Here is a 21,275-nt window from a genome sequence, read left to right as displayed (position 1 = left end):
GGAGATATGGCAATGGTTTGGGGGGTCATGGGATCAGGTCGTCATTGATTTCAAAGTAATTATTCATGGAATATGATACTAGTTAACTTTCCAGGATTTTTAACATAGTTTAACACTTTCAGTACTTTCAAAGTTTTAAAATTTGGATACAATGAACATCATAACATTTAAAAAGCCCAACATACTATTCCCCTTAGTAAGTTTCTCTGCTGTTATGTGTAAATAATGAGAAGGGATGCATTAAATACTATCTCATTCTAGACATCTGTAATGTGAATGTCTACGCCTGAACTGCTCCTCCTAGACTCCATTTTATAGTCACTGGAGAGAAACAACAGGCAGGATTCATCTAACCAGTTTTAGATGTCTACTTTAGGATGAGATGAATCCTGTCCTGAAAGTGCCTGTTTCTCCCCAATGACTATAAAGGGAACTTAGAGTGACTTGCTCAGGTGCAGGCATGTACATTTGGTTAGATGAATTCTCGCTTGGGGTCTAGTTCTTCCACAGCTAGGCATTTGGAATTGAGAAAATACGTTGGCTCAGTTTACATATTTAGTAACAAAAAAAAGCTATGCAAGCTTACTCTAATTGTGAGTGTTGCACACATTGATATTATAATGATGGAGTGATGTTCTAATTCAAAATTCTTCTTGGAATTTAGAGTGTTTTTATAAGGAAATCTTTTAAAACTGTTTTCTTTTTTAAAAATCAGATTTGGACTGAAAGGCACAGGTAAAATTGCTTGGCAACAATTTTTAGAAAAATTCCAGGATTCTGGGAGCACCTTTGAAAACAGGCAGACAATTCCTATGAGAAAAAAACACAAGCAAGTAGCAAGTTCCTTTTTTATGAGAGTAACCTGTGGTATACATATTTACTGAAAATGAGAAGTGTATCCACTTGATGGTCACCCTTGATTAAATTAAGTTAAAAAATCTTTTGGCAATGCTTTCTCTATGTGCACTCTTATTTTGAATCCTATCAAACCTTGAGTCTTAATGAGGTGATTTTTTCTTCGTGCTCTGAGAAGAACATAGGGAACAAAAGAGGGTGAGACATGAAAGCATTGCAAAGACTGTCTTTTTTCCTCTTGCAGAGTAAATCCAGCTAGAGGAGATGAAGCTTTCTCCAGTGACACTGTTCTTCAGAAGCTGTGCAGATACATCCAAGATGCTCATCCCTCTTTAAAGCAGACGTTCCTTATGCTTGATGAAGTAAGAGCAATTATTTTTAGGTGTTGCCACAGTTAATTACTCTTACAGCTAAACATTTGTGTCTCGTATCTGCTTCAAAGTAATCTAGTGGTTGCCAGTCTTTGTTTTCTGTTACAGCAGCACGCAGAGTCTGTTTTTCAAGTTTCTTTAACATAGATATGTGCAACTGGGGACTAAATAATCTGTAACAACCTCTCTGATAAACAAAAATTATTGACCTCCTACAATTTCACTGGAAGTCATGTTGGCCAGTTCTTTAATCATCCCTGTGGCTGCCTTTGAACCTCTGCTAGTTTTTCTGTATATTTCATGAAATGTTATGACAGAAATGAGAATTGGTGCTTTAATAGAAGTTGCACTGGTACCAGAAAAATAAATAATATAACTTTCCAGATACTGCTAAGTGTTCCCCTGTTTCTACATTCAAGGATTGCCTGAGTCCCTTATGCCTAACATCATACTGGCAATTTATTTATGCTTTGATTATGTATTATGACCTGCAAATCTTTAAGAGCAACTACTTCTTATAATTAAGATTACACTTCTATTCTGGTGTATTTTCTCCATTTCTCGATGTAGGACTTTATTAGAAAGCTTATTCTTTGCTTGTGCTTATTCTTCCCAGTCATGCTATGTCAGTCATTTGTTGTCTTCATCATTTCACCATTCCATTTGTCTTCCAGTGGTCTTTCAAATGTCTTATCTACGGTCATCCGGTGTTTTAAAGCTTTTGGGGTTTTTTCAGCTTATTTGTACACGTGATGTGCATATATATATAAATATATATACAGAGAGAGGGAGAGCTGTGTTTACTCTGTTTATACACACACACACATATATGTGCTTGTGTGCATAAAAAGGATGTATAGCACAGGTCTAAAAATCAGCCCCTGCAAGACCTCATTAGAAACTGATCTACTGAGAATGGGTTATTATCTACAATTCCATTTGAAGGCTTCTGTTATCATGTTTTGTTACCTATCACACTTGTTTGATATCTGCCATTTGCATCTGTAGTGTTCTCATTTCTTAGTCAAAATGGCATGCCACTGGGAATAAGTAAGGTATACCATTCCGTCAGGCATCAGAGTGCCCCTGGACAGCAGGCAGGGCCCCAATGCCCATTTTGCCTCTGCCAGTGTCCCGGACAGCCCTGTTAGTCGCTAATTCCAAGAAAGGGATCACAAGTCTATGGGGCCAGATGGGATCCACCCGAGAGTACTGAGGGAGCTGGCAGAGGAGCTTGCCAAGCCACTTTCCATCATCTATCAGCAGTCCTGGTTAACAGGGGAGGTCCCTGATGACTGGAGGCTTGCCAACATGACGCCCATCTACAAGAAGGGCTGGAAGGAGGACCTGGGGAACTACAGGCCTGTCAGCCTGACCTCGGTGCCGGGGAAGATTATGGAGAGGTTCATCTTGAGTGAACTCAACAGGCAAGTGCAGGTCAACCAGGGGATCAGGCCCAGCCAGCATAGGTCCATGAAAGGCAGGTCCTGCTTGACCAACCTGATCTCCTTTTATGACCTGGTGACCCGCCTGGTAGATGATGGAAAGGCTGTGGATGTTATTTACCTGGACTTTAGCAAAGCTTTTGACACCGTCTCCCACAATATTCTCCTTGGGAAGCTGGCAGCTCATGGCTTGGATGTGTGTGGTCTTCGCTGGGTAAAAAACTGGTTGGGTGGCCGAGCCCAGAGAGTAGTTGTAAATGGAGTTAAGTCCAGTTGGCAGCCAGTCATGAGTGGTGTTCCCCAGGGCTCTGTTTTAGGGCCAGCCTTGTTTAATATCTTTATCAGCGATGTGGATGAGGGGATTGAGTGCACCCTCAGTAAGTTTGCAGATGACACCAAACTGGGTGGGAGTGTCGATCTGCTGGAGGGTAGGATGGCCCTGCAGAGGGACCTGGACAGGCTGGACCGATGGGCCGAGGTGAACTGTATGAGGTTTAACAAGGCCAAGTGTCGAGTCCTGCACTTCGGGCACAACAACCCCATGCAATGCTACAGGCTTGGGGAAGAGTGGCTGGAAAGCTGCCTGGCCGAAAAGGATCTGGGGGTGTTGGTCAGCAGACGGTTGAACATGAGCCAGCAGAGTGCCCAGGTGGCCAAGAAGGCCAACAGCATCCTGGCTTGTATCAGGAATAGTGTGGCCAGCAGGAGCAGGGAGGTGATTGTCCCCCTGTACTCGGCACTGGTGAGGCCGCACCTGGAATACTGTGTCCAGTTTTGGGCCCCTCAATACAAGAAAGACATTGAGGTGCTGGAGCGTGTCCAGAGAAGGGCAACAAGGCTGGTGAAGGGTCTGGAGCACAGGCCTTATGAGGAGCGGCTGAGGGAACTGGGGTTGTTTAGTCCAGAGAAGAGGAGGCTGAGGGGAGACCTTATTGCTCTCTACAACTCCCTGAGAGGAGGTTGTAGTGAGGTGGGTGTTGGTCTCTTCTCCCAAGTAGTTAGTGATAGGACGAGAGGAAATGGGCTTAAGCTGCGCCAGGGGAGGTTTAGGTTGGAAATTAGGAAAAATTTCTTCACAGAAAGGGTGGTCAAGAATTGGAACAGGCTGCCGAGAGAGGTGGTGGAGTCCCCATCCCTGGTAGTGTTCAAAAAAGGGGTAGATGTGGCACTTGGGGACATGGTTTAGTGTAGTCTACCCTTGATTGGTTTAGAGTAGACTTGGTAGTGTAGGTTAATGGTTGGACTGGATAATCTTAAAGGTCTTTTCCAACCTAAATGATTCTATGATTCTATGTGTTAATTTGCAGCTGTTGACATCACTATGTTGATTGATATCATTGGTTATCTCAGTGTTGGGCATTACATCCTGATTAGGCAGGGTTCATCTCCAAACCTGGCTCCATGTTCCCTCTCCCCACTCTTCCTCTTGTTCAGGGCTGTTTCTGGGCCTAAGTGGATCGCCTGCTCTCATTGCCTACCACAGCCTATCATCAAGTGTGGTAGCTCCCAGAAAAGCTGATTTCCTTAATGGTAAAATGAAATGCAATACTTACAGGCTTTGACACTTAATGCAGAAGAATATTATGAAAAACATTCAGTCTCGTGATCAACATGAGAAAAGTCTTCTTGGATCTCATATTTTCTTTTCATGCTAGGGTCTGCATAGTAACATTTAGCAAATACTATTCTCCTGCTCAGCTGCTGTATGCAGTAGTTCAACAGAGCAGCGATCTCATCAGTGAACTCATTATTAATGTCTAAACATGCATGAATTTGTAACATTCCTAAACATTTATGTAACTGTGCGAGTGGGTTTTCTGTTGTTATGAAAAACCCATGTGTCCTGGTTTCGGCTGGGATAGAGTTAATTTTCTTCCTAGTAGCTGGCACAGTGCTGTGTTTTGGATTTAGTATGAGAAGAATGCTGATAACACACTGATGTTTTAGTTGTTGCTAAGTAGTGCTTACACCAGTCAAGGACTTAAAAAGAATTTGAGTGCACAATATTCAGTATAAATTAGTTGAGCATTTTTTTTTTAATTAAAAATTATTACTATATATCCTCATTTTTATACATTCCATTATGTGGAGTGCATTGTTTGGTAGTTCTTGTTCTTGATCACATGTGGTGTCCCAGTCACCTAAAGCATTGGCATTTGTGTCATTTGAAGATGGGACATCATAGTTCTTTCAGAGTCATATTGTTGCATCTCCTGCAAATTTAGAAGTTTAGAATTGCAGTATCGAGCTGTAATTTTTCACCTGCATTATTTCATTGTTTTTATTTTAGTCTCTCTTAAAAAGAGATTGTTCATCTCAGGGCAAGGAATTCAAGTAGTATTGGAAAGTCTCCTAACTCAAGTTCTTTCTTAAATGCATCAGACTCATAAAGGAAACCAAAATGTTTTCTGTCCCATGCTGAAACTTGGGATCAGGTAAACTTCAGAGTGTTCCCAGCATTGTAAAAGGTTTAAAGGAACATAGTTAATGGTTTTAACATTATACAGAAGATCTCAAATACTATAAAAATACTACACAACATGAATACCTGTTTAACGTTACATGCTAAAGGACACCAATTGGTTGTCATTGACATTTAAATTAAAGATAAGCATTAATATGTGCAGGATAAGGCTACACTTTAATCTGAGATGCAGCTTTTTGGAAAAGAAGGGAGACGTCATAAGTGTACACATCCAAATACACCACCTAGCAATGAATATACATCCCCATGGTCCCTGTGCACACAGGAGAAATTACAGGCAAGGAACATCTCTTTTGATGAAGGGATAAAATCAGTATGATAGGTAAAGTTAATGAGAATCAGAACTGTGCAGTAATTATTATAAGCTCATATTATGTAATATAAACAGAGAGTGCTATCATGTATTTGTAAAAGGTTTATGTTTGCAGTTTGTCATCTGACAGGTAGACTGTAACTTGTGTGATACTGACAATGCTGAGCCTACAGTTGCATAGTTCACTCCAGTTTCAAAAGTAACTTCATCTGACTTTTTCTAGGCTTTGGATTACTTTTTCATGTTTAGATGTGGAATATGAGCTTTTGATAAAGAACTGTCTATACTTAGCAGCTCTGTGGCCCTCACGATGTACAGAGCTAAAATGCCTTTCTGTTGTTTTTGATGGAATGTCATGATGTGTATTGTCCCATGCACCAGATTGTGTGATCAACCCTTTAGTGGACAAGCTGGATTTTTTTATTACTTTGATTTGCTACATATTGCACTTCTTAAATTGTAGACCCTGTATTTCTGAATTGAATGAGCAAATAACAGACAGAAAAAATTAAAGCTCTCAGTCTGGTTGACACAAGCAAAAGGAGCACTGGGGATATCTTCAGAAGTAGTATTGGCATTTTTTATTAGATGGTTTTATATAGATGATATATCACAATTCCTTTCTAATATAATTACACAAAAAATGTTCTTTTTAGCTCTGCAGTATTTCATCTATATACATAAATATATGGCCACAAAAAGAAAGAATTCCCCTAGTAATTTATAGGGAAAGGAATCAGTTTCATACATTGCAGTAGATAATAACACCTACAGCATTCAGGCCATGATTCAGTAAGGCACTTTACTACATGATTTTAATTCATTTACTGAACTGGAGCATTACTGAATGAAATTGTTAACAAAGGCAGAGGTATTTGAGATGGTGGAAAGACAGGCTGAAGAAAGAACTATTTAATGCGCAGCATCTAGAGGCTCCCACAGTGAAAGAAGTAGATGTAAGAATGGTTTATATTTACACATAACATCACGATTTTTTTGTTGGAATAGTCCAGTACATCCCCAGTCACATCACTGATGCTGGACTGGCTTAGATAATGATCTGGGCAATAAAATTAAATCCTTTTGCATAAATAAAATTAAACTTGCAAGGTGGCCAAATAAGCAAATGCAATCTGCTTAATAAATCCTGATGTAGTATATCTTAACTTTCCCATATTAGCTAAGATTTGAACAAAATGTAATTTATTTTTATCATAACAGATATTTCATCTTCATGGGTAAGACCTAGTCATTCTGTACAATTGGTTCTCGTGAAGTGCAAGCTATCTTTGTAGCTTCAGTACCAGATTCCCTAACTTATTTACTGGGGGAGGTAGGTATATTATCAGGTTTTGCTTCCATATGATTTAATGCAGTGACAACTGTCTCTAAAGAAAATTCAAATACCAGATAGTAGTTTCACAAGACCATTATCTTTTGATTGCAAAACTTTAAAGTATTTCCCAGACCAACTGATGAAGTAAATAATTGCTCATCCTCTATATTATTACTGCCACCCTGGATCTCTGTGGAGGACTAAAGGGAAACAGAATTTTCTTTGGGTGAATTTTATGAACAGAAAGATATTTGTGTAGTGCTTAGCCAGGAAAACTGAATCACTGAAGGAAATATTTACTCCTAATTTTTCTGTTATTTTTCCAAAGCCTTTATTCCACTCTTTCTTATTCTTTCCCCCACATTATCCTTCCTCAGGTTTCTTTAGAGAAAATAAAGAAACAATTAAAAAAAAAAAAAAAAGTAAGAGTTCAGGAACAAATTTAAAATTATAAAATGCAATAGTCATAGAAAAGAGGTGGTATAAACCCATGTTTAAAACTCTGCTACATAAATTATGGACATTACTTGCCATGGGAATTGAGAGAAAAACTGTGCCTTAAGTGTAGCAAAATAAAAATATCCTGATTCTGTTGCATGAACACATCCATTGCCTATTACCTTACAGTCCAAATGAGTATCCATTGGCATGACAATGTGACAGGACATCAGGCCCCACATAAAGATTGTCCCCGAGAGCTGATTCACCTTCATTAGCCAGGTCAAGAATGCCAGTAGACCCTGCCTAGCAGTATAGGTGATTTAAAGGTTGCATACTAAGATGCAAAGGAAGCATAAGAAAGGAAAGAGGAAGTCCAAGGACAGTAGGTCTCAAATATTTTGGATTAACACACCACTGTCAACAGTCAGAATTTCTCAAGGCTCACCATGTACTTATAATTGCAGCTTTAACTGAAATCTCTGTAATGACCCAAGTGTTTGCACAGCATTTACTCTGCCGTTATGGACTGTCATGGCCTTGGACCACATCTGAAAACTGCAGCCCCAGAAAAAGCTGTGCTCAAACATAAAATGTTTAGTTGAGTTTTTGCTTGTTGTTCTGAAGCTAATCATGGAGAAAATTTTGCCACAGATGAGTGAGCACTGATAAATGTAGGCTCATGTGCTGTCTATGAATATGCTGAGAGCTACATTAGGATCTATTAACAGACATCACTTGATGGACTTTTGCATGGACTTAAGGCAATGATTGGGGTACATGATAACAGCAACTTAGACCCAACTTGACTCTGAAAGATCACAAGAAATTACCTTCATCATGTTTTATGTAACTTGGTATTTCAAATGAAAGATAAAAACTTCCAGGAGTTAATTGAGATGATTGATCCAGAACAGACTGGATACCTTGATTACCATGAATTTTTAGACTTGTTTGAAGAAAAAGAATCAGTAGTAAGTGTTTACTTTCAATTCTCTAATCATAACCTCTTTTATAATGGCTGTGGCAAAATGCTGGATTGTGTTTTGGTAAAATGTTATGCTCTGCATATCATTTTTATCTAAGTTAGTATGTTCACATTCTTTCCAGCAATGGAATAATCATAATCAGCACTTCTAAACTCTTCTTTCTGAAGCATTGGTTGGAAAGCAATCTCATGGTTACTGGAGGTTTTTGAAAACTCCAGCAGAATCTCTAGCTCATGCATGTGTGTACAGCAGAGGAGGAACAGCAGTAGTACTTCTTAGCTTTCAGTTGTCAGATCTGTTTTGCTGATATTTTGCTGCTTCTTGTTTTATCTATTATTCTTTATAATATACATTGGTTCAAAATATATGCTATATACTACACAGATGTTACATATTTTCCTGGGTGCAACTTTGACACCTTCTGAATTTGCAGTCATCTTATAATGTTTTCCTTTAGAACCATTCACCATGCAGAGGTTATATCCTGAAACCCACAGTCAATATTTCTGTGGAGTATGCCCATTTCCTTTGACAGAAATAAGTCAATACTTTTTTGCTTACTGAATTATTCTAAGAAATAACCTAAGCCACTGTTTGTAAATCTACTTCCTAATATTAAGCTGTTCATAATTTTTCATCATTTTCAATATCAAATCTCTTTTAGGTTTGCATTAGCATGTCAACTGACTAACTCCATATTTAGCTTTGTCTTAGGTAGTCTGGACAGTGTTTTTGAGAGATATCAAAGGAGAGCAGTAGTGTCAAGAAAGATACTAGACGCACAAAAAGAAGGTCCCATTGAACAGCCTTGAATGGTGTGCATTGCTTTGAAATGCTTTGATGTTAGGATCTGAAACAGGCTGCTTTCCACTCTGATGGCTCCAACAATAGCAATGCAGCAGCCCAAGACCCTTCCAGCTGGTTTTGAGTAGAATAATGGTCTGGCTGAAATTCTGGGGCAAACTTTAGTAGCTGTACAATTAGCATGCTGGGGAAAATGCAAATGCTGACAGTCCCTACATGTGCAACTGATGTGCACACTAAGTGGGATTTACAAATTAAGCTGGTTAGGCTCATATTAGAGATGTACACAGATAACTATCCATTTTTGTCATTTGCAATAAGTGTCTTAAATTAAGTAAATGCTAGCATGAGAGAAGGCAGGTAAAGGAAATATTAAACATCACAGACTATTGTCACCTTGGAATGAAATACCACCATTGATGACACAGTAGACTCACATGACACTAGCAGCTGTGGTTTCATGCTTTGAGAGTGATTCTGCCATGAGGAGTAGGTCTGTTCTGGACTCTCTGTCTGGGTTTGTACCCAGATCTTGATGAAAAGCAGCTGCAAGGAAGCCTGAGTATCTGGGAATCCTTCTGTTTTGTGTCCTGAGTGGTGATGCCAGCTCCATCAATGTGGCTTATCCTGTAGAAAAAGCAGATCACAGGTTGTACAAATGAACAAGGACAATTTTTGTCAAGAAATCTCTTCATTTTTATAATTTCTCAGAAATTATTTGGTCAGAGGAATCTTAAAAGCAGCAATGGGCAGAACCAGGCCCTGGAACCAATATAGGCCCCTAGCCAGCTAATGCAACCCAAGGGGCATCTCCGCCTCCTTTCTTTCACCTGAGTTTTTGCATAGTACAGTGCTTGGTCAGATCTGCAGTTATGCTGAGATTTTCTGACAAAATGTGATCCTGCATTTGTTTCTTCTCAGAACATTCTGGTTTTAATGTACCCAATTTACAAGTAAAACACACTTTTATTCTAACTGCCAGTGCTACAGACAGATCCTAAAGCAGGTTCAGTAAGCCAGATTTTGTCATTATTTTCCCCTGTGCAAGCCCATTGTCTTCAAATTATGCCCTGAGTAAGTTGAGTGCTGCTTGCAATTCATTCAGTCCTAGTGGATTTTGTTTTACAGGACTGAGGGGGAAACAACAGTAAAAACTTTGCATTGTTATCAGTCAGTAGACATGACTCTTCAGTCACGTGAAGAAGCAGATATATGAAGTGAGGTACAGGCTTTCTTGCAGTCACTTTTCAGTCAGTTTTCAGAACAAACATTTTCAAGGGTAGATTTTGGGCCTGATGTTGCATCATGCTTTGAAATTACTACACTAAAATTGTTTTAGTTGAACATAACTTTGTTTTAAATTAGATGGTTCATGAATAGCTTAACGGAACAAACCAAATAAAGAAGCCTGCTCTTCTTGTTCTAGCTTGTAATACTGTAAGTGGTAACATAGTTCATTTTCAGTAAGTGTTGGTCTTCCAACATTAGACTTGTCATTTTAGTACTTTTATTCATGTGGTAACACTATCATAGTTCAACCTCAGGGACGCTTTTTTTTTCTTTCCTGCATTACTAATTCATTCGATTGTTAGGTGGAGGAGATCCTTTCAGATAAAATCACAGAAGATTTGAAAGATTTTCATAAGGCTTTGCAGTCCTATGATGCTAAGTGTACTGCCACTATTAACAGAAGTCATCTAAGAAAAGTCCCACAGCTGTGTTATCCCTCTTTGTCAGATCAATAATTTATGAAGTTGATGATGTGTGAGTTGTAACAGATTTAATGTAATTTCTTTCCTTACCGTATCTTTCTTCCTGTCTTTTAATGTGACAGCTATAGCTGAAGGCATTAAGTGTTTTGGTTTTCCTCAAGCATATAGAAAAGAAAAGGTCAGTGGAAGAGATGCCCCATTCCTCATGTGGTCAGCTTGTAAACCCCTTATTTATTTTCATAACAATGCCATGTTGGAAACTCTTGTGAGTTTGACATTATTTCAGCATTTCAAAGGTGAGACAAGCCTTTTCTACAAAGGAACAACTGATGTGCTGGAGATCCAAGATGTTATCAAACATTATTTAGTATTTCCAAACACAATGTAATACAAAATTAATTAAATTAATGTTATGTCTTTCCTCAGTAGACTATTGTTGTAAAGAACAAGGAATTGAAATTTAATATTGTCAACATGAAATCTCATTTTCAATACAAACAGGCTCCCCCAAAGTGGGGAGTCAAAAGAGCTACAGGCATGGGGAACATAGGGTCAAAATATCTATGTCCAAAGAAGAGGGAATTGTATTAATCATTTTATTGCAATAACATTTCAGTCAGGTTATAATCGGGTCTAATCTACTCTCTCAGGAGCTCTAGCTTTCTCTGCTTACAGCCAGTGACTTTCAGAAAGATGTGGACTTCTTTCCTGCATTTGAAAACATAATAGGAAAATCAAAGAAATCAGTTCCAGTCTGACCTTACAACCCAGTGTCCTGCTGATCATTGTGTGCAAGGAGCAAACACAACAGCATCAATAGGAAATGGCTTTTGGAAAATAATCTTTGATCCTGAAATATGAATGAGCATGAGCATGATCAGTAAAACCAATTCTACTGTATGCATTTTCCTTTCTATAAATGTCTTAGAGAAAACTTTGGGTGCTATGCATTGGGTTCATAAAAGTCATGTTCCCAGCACAGTGTGTTATGACTATATGCTTTCATCATCTGTCAGTTTTATAGCTCTGTGTTTTCTAGTATATAATCAGTGGTCATTGATCACGAACAAGTAATTATCCTTCAATTACCTGGGACTCAGCAGTTATACAATTTTCTAAATAATGTTTCTACCATTATTTGTGTCAATGAGAGATCTGTACTGTAAGAAAAGTCAGGAATTACAGCCACTTTGAATTGGGAAGTGGTCTTTACTTGAAATTCTAAACATTCCCTATAGGAAAATAATATAGAGTAAAGCAATGAGAAGCAAACTGTTAAGGTTTAATTCATTCATCATTGTGGTCAATGGCTATTTTGCTTTTGTTTTAAAAGGATACAAGATAAGCCTTGTGAGATCAGTCTAGCGAAATGCTGCACACTGAGGTTGTGTTCTAGCGAAACACAAGAAGAAGTGGGTGTAATACTTTCTGTTAGCATGAACATTGAGCACATTTGTGTATTCGCATTATTGAACTGTGGCATTGTTGAAAAGTGCAGGTATCTGTGTTTAGCAAAGTGAGACGTGCAACACCACAGATGGGATGAGTTTGGAATCTTTTTGTAGGAATAGCATCTAAAATATACATCTAAAAGATAAGGTTTGGATTCCATTGTCAAAGACATTCAGGGATATACAGTCTTGCATTGGCCATGTTCAGTCTGTGAAAACAGGGTCTCATTCACACCATATTATCAATTCCTCTGTAGTAAACATTTCTAAAGACACCTGTTCTTAGCAGTATTATTCATCAGGGTCATGTTCTAGTGAGTTGACGACCACACTGGAGAAGAAATATGATTCTTATAATAAGATGAAGAGAGAATTTATACTCAACAATGCAATAGATGGCCTGCTTGATTGGAAAAGTATTTGGGTTTAGGATAAATGAGTAACAATATAGCTAATTAAGTTAGAATGGCTTATCCACAGGTGAGGAGATATTTTGAAAAATCTCCTTTGTTGTAATCTACTTTTAGAGTTGTCACGCTATGATTTAGCCTGACTCCTTAAAAATACGTTTTGACTCACATCTTTTTACTGATCTATATTTCTTTGTTTCAAATGTGGCATTAATTTTTATGTTAAATCTTATTCAAGACTATCCTAGGAAAATGTTGTGGATTATGCAGAGAAACAGTGGATGGCACTGTTCATTCGTTGCTCTAAAGTGGTAAGAAATGCCAGGTTTAAAAAGGCTGTATTTTAAAATAATAAGAAAAAAAAAAAAAAAAGTAATTGACTCCTCTAAATGCATACACACTGGGCTTAAGACTATCACATCTGTGCTGGGAATGTCATAACCAGATTGGGGATTTAGCACGGGTGCTTTAAGGGATGCAGGGGTTTTGAGTAAAAGGTGATGAAGTGACTGAATTACATTCTGAATTTCAGCGGTTCAGCTACATCAGTCTTATTTATTTGAAATGATACTTCTGCTTTGGGGGGCTTCTACTATAATTGGACTTTTGCATTGATGTGACTCATCCTGAGGCACTTGAGGACAATACTGCTATCGCTGCAGCAGAATAGCTGGCATGCTTGTCCCAGATGGCTTCCTGTGAGATGACATTCAGACTGGGGAAAAGAGGGAACAAATTTTAAGGGCATTTGGAAGCCTTTTATGGATTACACTCGCAAAGCAGATGTTGCTCTGTAGTGTTCACAGCCATTTTCTTTGTGAAGGCTACACTTGTTTTAGCTGAGCAGGGCTTCACAAACACTAGAAAATGGTGACTCCCCTCCCTCTCACCCCCTCTGACACTTTCTCCCCTGCACTGTATATGGTGTGGATTAGATTTCTCAAAAGAAATGAAAGCTTTGATTTCTTTTTGTTTGTTTGTTTGGGGTTTTTTTCAGAAAAAAAGGCATTGAGGCACTTGATATGTTAAGTTACAAGTGGCTTTTACCACAGGTATTTTTTTAGTGTCATTCTAAATAGAACGGGCGCTTGGGATAAGTGGAGTGCAAAGAATGCTATGCACCCCCAGCACAAGGACCGGAGCCTTCTGCTTTCATCCAGGCATGCCCCAAAGCTTTATGAACATGAATGAAATCCTGGAAGGCTGAACAGCTCAGAGAAGCAGTGACACAGTGATGACAAGGGCTCTGATTCATGAGCTCTGCTAATTTATACAGCAGTGATTTAAGAGGGTAATTTAACAGGCCCAGGGAACTACCAGCTTGACCTCTTCACTGGAAGTTACCCTCAGAATAACAGAAGGGGCTGAACAAACAGTGTGTCTGCTCCTGGGCTTGCTGATGTTCACATCGAGGAGTATTAACCTAGGCCGCTAGTGATTTCATTTTATATCCATATGCCAGGCAGCAAGTTAAGGTAAACAAGGGCTTTCATTCATGATTTCTGACAGATTTAGTTGTGCAGTGGCTGTGATCTTAGCTCCCTCTTCCACCAGTGCAGCTGAATTTGACAGGTCAGCATTAGGTGAGCCAAGTTTCTTCCAAGTGTCCACCATGTAATTCCAGCATTAATTACGCAATGTATTCACAAAGGGTAACTGTAGGTGGGGGAGGCTTGTGTCCTCAGGCTCCTCCTAGAGTCAGTGCAGCTCTTCCAGGTAATGATACAGTGTTTAAGTTAGGTTCCTGCTTTCTCTGTAGGCTACAGAAGGAGCCTGGGAAGGCTAGTTTCCAGTGCCTAAGGATAGCCTTCTGAATAATGCCCTTAATTGTATATGGAAAGGAAATGTGTTACTTTGATTGCCTTTGCCTTGAGACATTTGTATTATGCATTGTTCTCAACCTCCCAAATTATTTTAAATTCTTATTTTATCCAGGTTATGCTATAAATACAAGGATAACTCTTCTGATGGAATCTTTTACAAGATGCTTTTGGATAACTTAAAAGTTGCTGTTCTTTCTGGTGACTTAAATGGTATCAGCTCACATATATCAAAGGAAAAACAACAAAGAGAAGAAAAAAGGCAAACAGAGCTTTCAAAAAGGTACTGTTATTACAGACAATTTTCTATTTAATGTAAAGAAAAAATATGAATAGAAAGGAGACTTTCAGCTAGACTGAGGATACATGCTGTTTTTCTAATGGTAAGTACTGTCCTGGGCTGATCTCTCATTTCACAGAAATATATTCAAAATTGTACAACACTCAAAGCATTGCATCAGGAGAGCAAACACGCATGGATCATTCATCAAAGACTCTAGGATTCAAATAAAAATGGTTGAGCTCACTTTACAGGGTCCACAAGGATTATATCTCACTGTATCATTCAAAAATTGGGGTTTTGCTCTCTAGATAACGTCTGAACATTAAGTTTGTGATCCTCTGTAGCATCAGTGTGGTTCATTTTTCAGGAACTGGATTTGAACATTCTCAGAGGATGAGGAACTCTGGCACATCTGATGACTGTGACTACTGCAGGTCATAGCTAGAGCTTCCAACTGAACCAGCATCATTGATATTGGCACCCAGGTCACAAAGATGTATGACCTATTGATTCCTCTCAATTTTTACTTTTGAATATATGTAAATGTCTGCATAATCTGGGGGGTAAATGACAAACTTTCCCTTGTGATGGAATGAGTTCTCTTAAAACTATTTTTTTTCTTATATTTGCATGATAATCTATGTGTACAGTCAGATCCAGTACACATGTATTTCCTTTCACTTGAACCCAGATAATGCTTTACTCTAATACGTCCATGGAGGTGTGCTCACTGTTTATCTTCCCTCAGTTTTAGGCTGGTATTCCATAAAACAGAATGCCCTATGGAAAGCTCACATTTCTGCCAACAGCTCTCAAGACAGGAGTATGCCCTGTCTTGCCCCAGATTCTCCTCGGACTTCTCTGTTTCCTCGTCAACGATCTGACCTTTTTGTGTTTCTTAAGTCCTCATCTGAATCCCCTTCAGAGCAGCTCTAGGGATTGCCTTGTCTGTGCGTTCACACATCGGAACTGGCAGCTTATTTCTATGGCTCAGAAAGTCTATTTCTGTTGTGTCTGTTCTGTTGTCTCAGAGCCTTGCCAGAGGATCTCCACACACTTTTCAAAGGAGGACGAATGTTGCAGGGACACCAAACATAGGTATAAACAACGGCCTCTGAGCTCTGACCCTGAATAGCAATTTCAGTGCCACTCTTAATGCAACCTGCAGCAAAGCTCTCACAAAATGGCTTGTAGGCTCATCAGGACCTTCATGTTTCTGTCATGAACATAAAGAAATTGGCAGTGGATATTTGGCATTTGAATCAGCGATATGAGGATTCAAATGCCTGCCGAAGGACAGCCTGCACTCACCAGAATTCACTTATCACTCTTTGCCAAACTCTGCTGTAGAAAAGCAAAGCAGAGGAGGAGCATGCTATCCATTTTCTGAAGGCCTCTCAGGTACTGGGACATCCTTCTGTCTCTCCTAGTGAGGTCTTGGGATGATACAAGCCTTCTGGGATATTTTTAGAAAGACCACAATCTCCTTTACTTTCTTGCCAAGGTGACTGTTGGCTATGAGACCCTTGAACAGCTTTATACAGTGCTGTCAGTCACTAGCTATTGGGATGTCAACTGTTTGGAAGAGTTACCTGGCTACCTGCCAGCAGTTCATGTAAGAAGTTCTCAGGCACATGGCTTGAGTCATTTTACTATGTCAGGCACACACAGGAGTGAGTCAATCCCTTGTGCGGAAAGCTGGGACTATGCTGCAAACATACCAAGTCTGACCTTTTATTTATGACGTTGACAAGAACTGTTGGTTTTAGGCATTCTGGTAAGTTTAAAACAGAACCTTTGGATGTTCAATTCCTGAATTGGTCAGTGTCTTGGAGCTATGTCAGTTAAGTTGCTCCTTCTTTAAGTTTAAGCAGTGGTTCCTTGTATCAGGCCAGCAGGAGCAGGGAAGTGATTGTCCCCCTGTACTCGGCACTGGTGAGGCCGCACCTGGAATACTGTGTCCAGTTTTGGGCCCCTCAATACAAGAAAGACATTGAGGTGCTGGAGTGTGTTCAGAGGCGGGCAACAAGGCTGGTGAAGAGTCTGGAGCACAGGCCTTATGAGGAGCGGCTGAGGGAACTGGGGTTGTTTAGTCCAGAGAAGAGGAGGCTGAGGGGAGACCTTATTGCTCTCTACAACTACCTGAAAGGAGGTTGTAGTGAGGTGGGTGTTGGTCTCTTCTCCTAAGTAGTTAGTGACAGGACAAGAGGAAATGGGCTTAAGCTGCGCCAGGGGAGGTTTAGGTTGGAAATTAGGAAAAATTTCTTCACAGAAAGGGTGGTCAAGAATTGGAACAGGCTGCCGAGAGAGGTGGTGGAGTCCCCATCCCTGGAAGTGTTCAAAAAAATGGGTAGATGTGGCACTCTGGGACATGGTTTAGTGTAGTCTACCCTTGATTGGTTTAGAGTAGACTTGGTAGTGTAGGTTAATGGTTGGACTGGATGATCTTAAAGGTCTTTTCCAACCTAAACGATTCTATGTTTCTATGATTCAGTTCCTCTTGTCCCAGTGATGTTCTGTGGTGGCCAAGTCAGTTCTGCTTCCAACCCCTTCTAAGCCTTCTAGCCTGGTGTTCAAGGCTTCTGTACCTCCTCCTGAAATTGATAAAATGAAAATTCAGTATCCTTATAAATCTTAGTGTTATCTCTTTCCTTGTTATATAATGGGTGCTGTGTGGCTCTCATTTGCCAAATTATGTCTGCTCCTCTCTTTAGTGAGAATTCGTGATCAGTAATGGAAAAGAAATATTACATGAAGTCTCTAGGAAAGCAAGCCTGGCCTCTTTCTTACCAAAGTGGTGGTTTTGGACCAACAGTCTGCAACGGGTAGCATCTTGATATTTACACATCTTTCCACCTGTAAGTTCTTTAACAGTTTAGGGTGGTTAAGGTGTGCCCTTCCCTGTGAAAGATCCTGTTCCACAATGGCCTTTATCTTAATCCTCAGGACTTTGAGCAGACTGCTTCTGTCTCTGAAATTCTTTCCTAATTTGCTTTTGTGAGACACAAGGAATTATCTAAGACCTTATGGTTGGCTCCTTCTATGTAATATTTTTTGGGAACAGTGTGTTCCTGCAGATGCATTCCAAGACTGTCGCCAAAGCAGAATATGAGCTGTACTTCAATCAAGAAAACAGCCTGTTTGTTTTCTGCAAGCTGAGTTTGTCCCTCCTGTTCCTGAGGTCAAATGATCTTTCAGAAATTCCCCAAAGTTATTTTTACTGAGGTCCAATGCCATTTCTACTGAAAGACTGTCAAAGCGGAGAGCTGGCAAGATAAAAAAATGCAGATGACTCACCAACATGGAATTCAGCTCTGTCAATAGGACACAGTACACTAAACTCAAGATAAATCAGTGGCCTCACTAATAAATATCTCTGTCCCTAACTTCTGCTGAGCCACCATCTGGAGCTTTATCCATACCTTCAGCAAGCATTCTGGCACCCAGAACTGATGCGTTAGAGTAGATGGTTAGGTTAGGTTTGTCAGGCCTGAATGAAGAACTTTGAGACCCAGTCCCAGTGAGATGGGAATGTGCAGGGGGTAGGGTTTAGTGTCTCACACAGTTTGTAAATGTACTTGTGTCTTATTACTTGAAGGCAGAAAAAGAACATACTTCTCACTGAGTACTGCAAGCTGGCAGCTGGGCAAGAGGCAGTGCGTGGCTAGCCCAGAGAAGCACGTATGCCGATTGCTTGGCTAGCTGTTAACAAATGGAAAAGATAATGTCCCTGCCTTTCCAACTAGGAGAATGAAGAGTCTATCTCCTTTTCATGACTGTCAATTTCACAAAACTTGTAACCACTGTATCTGAAGACCCCTACCCCTCTCAAGTTTCACTGAAATTGGTAGATGGATGCCAAATTTAGGGGAAAGGCTGACAGATGTGCATTATTCTTATTTCCCTAGGAAACCAAGGTAAAAGTGGTGCTGGTTGGAGGGAAGTGTAATTTAAAATATAAGCTTGCCTGAAATTGGGGTAGATCTCAAGGATCCCTAGTGGCTCTTCTGTCTCTTAACAGGCTTTGAACTCTTTGTGACTCTGTAATTACTGCCTGAAAGCAGGAATAGATTTCTTAGAAATATGTCAGTAACTCTCCAGTTCTTCTCCTTCCCTCTTTTTAAAGCTAGGTAGTGTGTTTGCTTTTCTGCATAAATTTGGGAGACAATTTTAGCCATGTCTTTAAGAACCAATATGAATACATAGCAATATTCTGTAGTTCTTTCCTTATTTGTTATTAATATTAATTGTTCAAGCAGCCTGCTTATATTTGACTCTTTATTGAAGACCGATACAAAAAGAGGCTTTAAGTGCTTCACCCCCTTGATGCAATCTGTTGGTAGTTTTCTTTCTCTGTTAAATAGAAAGGCAAATTTTTTCTTGACCTCTCTTATATTACTGAAGCATTTATAGAGTGAGTTCTCATTAGTCTTGATATTTTTGATATTGAATCTCACCTTGTGTTGTGGCCTTTCAGATTTTGGTTGTATAGACTCATGCTTCTCTCTTATACTGTGATGGCATGTTTCACTGATGCACTGCCAGGTCTCCTTAAGTTATTTTTACTTTAGACCCATTTCCCATGAGACCTTAGTTCCTTGAGAAGGTAGAAACCTACTTTTTTTCACTGTTCTCCTGCCTTCCTTTTACAAGTGTCATAAAGTCTGTCATTCCATCATCATTCTTGCCTAAGCTGTATTTCACCTTTTCAAGCAGTTTCTCTGTGTTCATTCAGATAAAATTTAGAAGGACTTTCCCTCCACTATATTTTGCAGTATGAACAGGATATCACTGACACATTCTGATAATCTGCTGGACAAATTGTGTTCTGCTGTAATCATCACCCAACCAATTACAATCAGCTCTCTCACCCTGTATGATTTTACTTCTTTTTTTTTTTTTTTTTTTTTTTTTCCCTCCCCGCCTCAGGAAAAAAAATCTCCAGATCTCCAAAAGCTTCAAATCCAAATCATTTTTTCCCTGTTGGTGATATATAGTAGGCATCCTACCATTGTAGCACTCATTCTCATAGGTTTTTATCAGCAGAACTCTAAATAAAGTTTATTTTACTGAACTGTAAGATTCCAGGATCTCCCAAGAACCATAAGGACTTCCAGGTCCCCTTCTTTATACCACGTTTCTTATATTCATGTAATGACAACCAGCATGCTTGATCCATTCTGTCTCGTTTTGTCCTTTCTATGACCCTGTAATGTATAACCCTATTCCAAGCAGTTTTAGGTCCTCAGCTAAGTGGCTGTGGTTAATACCTTCCTGTGAGCTTTTATGTCAGCTCCTTTATTCAATCTAGTCTAAGGCTTCCCTACTAGGTTATAAAGCTAGTAGATAAAGAGAACTTTTTGTGAATAAGCCCCTGACAGTGAAGATGGTCTTTTAGATGACATCCTGCAAATAATCATTCATTTATCTCCAGGACAATCCTTTGCCTCAGTCTTGAACTTCAGTAAGGAGGAAGGGTCTAAAGAACATTTGAGTTTACCTTCATCACCTGTCCTGTAATTACTTTTTCATTTTCTCAGGGTCATTCATGGCAAGGCCTATGTTGATAGGCAGGAGAATATAATAATCAGTGGGACGGGGCAGGTAAGGTTGGTAATGTTTTGGCAACCTTTTGCATTCAGGCAAGATAGCGGATACCTCAGAAGACCAGGTGCCTTCAGCAGATGATTCCATCTGAAATCCTTAGGAGGGAGTCACCAGTCACTGTCATCTTTTGATCCCTTTTGGGAGGCTTAGAGTTAATCTTCTGTGTGCTGCTCAGATCAAAGTAAAACTCTACATTAGCATATTTTTAGAATAAGAGTTAAAATGTTAAGATTACCTTCAAGTTTAGGGAATACTATAAAACACACTTAAATCTATAAAACAAGACTGCTGAATATTTCTACATTTTGCTTATATGGAAATACATGCTCTAAAATTTAACAAAAATAATTGTTCTAACTTTCCTTTTCATGGCTTATAGTAAATTCATAATGGATGTAAAATAGGTGCAAGTGGGACACATTACATACCCTTTAATTTAATTTCTTTTCTGTCTTTAAAAGTTATTAAATATTTAATTGTTATTTATTTTAATGGCTTATTGATGAAGGTTGTGGTATTTCAGCAAGAAGATTATATAGTCCATAGCTACGAACTTTCTTCTAGGACCTGAGAAAGAAAGGTATTCTGGCCATTCCTCCAAATGGAAGAAGCGTAGAAGTGATTTACTTGGGACCCAGGAAGAGACAAAACGCCATAAGAGATATTTTTTCCTTTTAAAATCAATGGAAATACTTTCATTAACTTATTTCATGTTAGCTTAGCCATCTCATGTTAACTGAGGAGGTATTAAAGGATAAAGGTGGCTCCTTAGCTGATGTAGAAACTCAGGCTCATTAGAAACTAAGCCTGTGATTTGGAGGTCTAGAATCTCCATTTGCAAAAGAAATACTTCAGAGCACTATCAGTTGATTTTTGTGTTTGTGGTGTTTTTTTCTTTTCTTTTCTGTAAAGCAAACTATACATAAGAAAAGTTTGCACAACATAGGCCTTGGAAT

The 21,275-nt window shown here is 39.2% G+C and overlaps 1 protein-coding gene across 1 annotated transcript in view; it reads left to right on the top strand.

Moving 5' to 3' along the window:
• Positions 1–21,275, top strand: part of EFCAB6 (EF-hand calcium binding domain 6) — a 111,779-nt gene that overhangs the window by 38,433 nt on the left and 52,071 nt on the right. Inside the window, 2 exon segments of the mRNA XM_075707467.1 lie at positions 8,117–8,217; positions 10,629–10,707. Of these exon segments, the coding sequence (XP_075563582.1) occupies positions 8,117–8,217; positions 10,629–10,707 (180 nt within the window).

The sequence above is a fragment of the Pelecanus crispus genome, chromosome 1, assembly GCF_030463565.1.
Source record: "Pelecanus crispus isolate bPelCri1 chromosome 1, bPelCri1.pri, whole genome shotgun sequence".
Lineage (NCBI taxonomy): Eukaryota > Metazoa > Chordata > Aves > Pelecaniformes > Pelecanidae > Pelecanus > Pelecanus crispus.
Note: the sequence above shows the minus strand (reverse complement) of the source record. Positions and strands in the feature narration are given on the sequence as shown.